The sequence below is a fragment of the Palaemon carinicauda genome, chromosome 4 (assembly GCF_036898095.1).
Source record: "Palaemon carinicauda isolate YSFRI2023 chromosome 4, ASM3689809v2, whole genome shotgun sequence".
In the NCBI taxonomy this organism is placed as follows: Eukaryota; Metazoa; Arthropoda; class Malacostraca; order Decapoda; family Palaemonidae; genus Palaemon; species Palaemon carinicauda.
In genome coordinates this window covers 27,026,494-27,028,993 of record NC_090728.1, presented here as the reverse complement: position 1 = coordinate 27,028,993, position 2,500 = coordinate 27,026,494, and the positions used below count along the sequence as shown (strand labels likewise).

The 2,500-nt window shown below is 74.6% G+C and overlaps 1 protein-coding gene across 1 annotated transcript in view; it reads right to left on the bottom strand.

The window, feature by feature from the left end:
* Positions 1–934: 934 nt before the first annotated feature.
* Positions 935–2,500, bottom strand: part of LOC137639324 (nascent polypeptide-associated complex subunit alpha, muscle-specific form-like) — a 26,136-nt gene continuing 24,570 nt past the window's right edge. Inside the window, exon 9 of the mRNA XM_068371604.1 lies at positions 935–2,130. Coding sequence (XP_068227705.1) covers positions 935–2,130 — 1,196 coding nt within the window. The remainder of the gene's footprint in view (positions 2,131–2,500) is intronic.

Sequence of the window (2,500 nt, the reverse complement as noted above, 5' to 3'; positions counted from 1 at the left end):
TGGCATATTGTACTCCAAATGACCTATCTTTGAATCCAGGTAAGGAATACCTTGTCTTGGCTTCACACAAATATCAAATAGTTCTAGGTTGGAATGGTCCAGGGAAGGTGTTTCATGCTGCCGCTCGGGAGAGATTTCTTTTCTGGAGAGATAGTGAGAATCTAGTAACTAATATTGACGGTCTAAGACGAGCACCAGAGGGGAAGGCCATTCATTTTGAAAATGAGGAGAATGTTTGATAAATAAATGATTAAAGAATGAAAGAAAGGACCACAAATGATAAAGAATGAAATAGGGAAACAAAAATGGCGGAAGGGGGGTGGCCCCCCAGGCTGGCGGGAGCGAGGAGGAGGCTCACACGGGCTTGCGGGAGGGGGGTAGGCCAGCCCGGGCTAGCGGGAGGGTGGCAGGCCCGCCCGGGCTGGTGGGAGGGGGGAGGACCCCCCGAGGCGCTCGGGAGGGGGGGGAAGCCCGCCCTGGCTGGCCGGAGGGAGGGAGGCCCACCAGATGCTGGCAGGAGGGGGAGGCCCCCCCGGGCTGGCGGGTTGGGGGGAGGCCCACCAGATGCTGGCGGAAGGGGGAGGCCCTCCTGGGCTGGCGGGTTGGGGGGAGGCCCGCCCGGGCTCTTGGGAGGGGGGGAGGCCCACCCTGGCTGGCGGAAGTGGGGGAGGCACGCCCTGGCTGGCGGGAGGGGGGAGGCCCGCCCGGGCTGCCGGGAGGGTGGGAGGCAAACCCGGGATGGCGGGAGTGGGGGAGGCCCGCTTGGGCTGGCTAGAGGGGGGAGGCCCGCCCGGGCTGGCGGGAGGGGGGGTGGCCCGCCCGGGCTGGCGGGAGGGGGAGGCCCGCCCAGGCTGGCGGGGGGGAAGGCCCGCCCGGGCTGGCGGGACGGGGGGGGGCCCGCCCGGGCTGCCGGGAGTTGGGAGACCCGCCCGGGCTAGCGGGAGTGGGGAGGACTGCCTTGGGCCCTTGGGAGGGGGGGAAGCCCGCCCTGGCTGGCGGGAGGGGGAGGCCCTCCCAGGCTGGCGGGTTGGGGGGAGGCCCGGCCGGGCTCTCGGGAGGTGGGGGAGGCCCACCCTGGCTGGCGGAAGGGGGGAGGCCCGCCAGTGGCTGGCGGGAGTGGGAGGCCCTCCCAGGCTGGCAGGTTGGGGGGAGGCCCACCCGGGCTCTCGGGAGGGGGGGAGGCCCACCCTGGCTGGCGGAAGGGGGGAGGCACGCCCTGGCCGGCGGGAGGGGGGAGGCCCGCCCGGGCTGGCGGGAGGGGGGGGGCCCACCCGGGATGGCGGGATGGGGGGGCCCGCTTGGGCTGGCGGGAGGGGGGGAGGCCCACCCGGGATGGCGGGAGGGGGGGCCCGCTTGGGCTGGCGGAAGGGGGTGGCCTCCCAGGCTGGCGGGAGTGAGGAGGAGGCTCACACGGGCTTGCGGGAGGGGGGTAGGCCAGCCCGGGCTGGCGGGAGGGTGGCAGGCCCGCCCGGGCTGGCGGGAGGGGGGAGGACCACCCAAGGCGCTCGGGAGGGGGGGAAGCCCGCCCTGGCTGGCAGGAGGGAGGGAGGCCCGCCAGATGCTGGCGGGAGGGGGATGCCCTCCCGGGCTGGCGGGTTGGGGGGGAGGCCCACCAGATGCTGGCGGAAGGGGGAGGCCCTCCTGGGCTGGCGGGTTGGGGGGGAGCCCGCCCGGGCTCTCGGGAGGGGGGGAGGCCCGCCCTGGCTGGCGGAAGGGGGGGAGGCACGCCCTGTCTGGCGGGAGGGGGGATGCCCGCCCGGGCTGGCGGGAGGGTGGGAGGCCAACCCGGGATGGCGGGAGTGGGGAGGACTGCCTGGGGCCCTTGGGAGTGAGGGGAGCCCACCCTGGGTGGCGGGAGGGAGGGAGGCCCGCCAGTGGCTGGCGGGAGGGGGAGGCCCTCCCAGGCTGGCGGGTTGGGGAGAGGCCCGCCCGGGCTCTCGGTAGGGGGGGAGGCCCAACCTGGTTGGCGGGAGGGGGGAGGCCCGCCCGGGCTGGCGGGAGGGGGGGAGGCCCACCCGGGATGTCGGGACGGGGGGGCCCGCTTGGGCTGGCGGGAGGGGGGGGAGGCCCACCCAGGATGGCGAGAGGGGGGGCCCGCTTGGGCTGGCGGAAGGGGGGTGGCCCCCCAGGCTAGCGGGAGCGAGGAGGAGGCTTACACGGGCTTGCGGGAGGGGGGGAGGCCAGCCCGGGCTGGCGGGAGGGTGGCAGGCTCGCCCGGGCTGGCGGGAGGGGGGAGGACCACCCGAGTTGCTCGGGAAGGGGGGAAACTTCCCCTGGCTGGCAGGAGGGAGGGAGGCCCGCCAGATGCTGGCGGGAGGGGGAGGCCCTCCCGGGCTTGCGGGTTGGGGGGAGGCCCACCAGATGCTGGCAGAAGGGGGAGGCCCTCCTGCGCTGGCGGGTTGGGGGGAGGCCCGCCCGGGCTCTCAGGAGGGGGGGAGGCCCGCCCTGGCTGGCGGAAGGGGGGGAGGCATGCCCTGGCTGGCGGGAGGGGGGAGGCCCG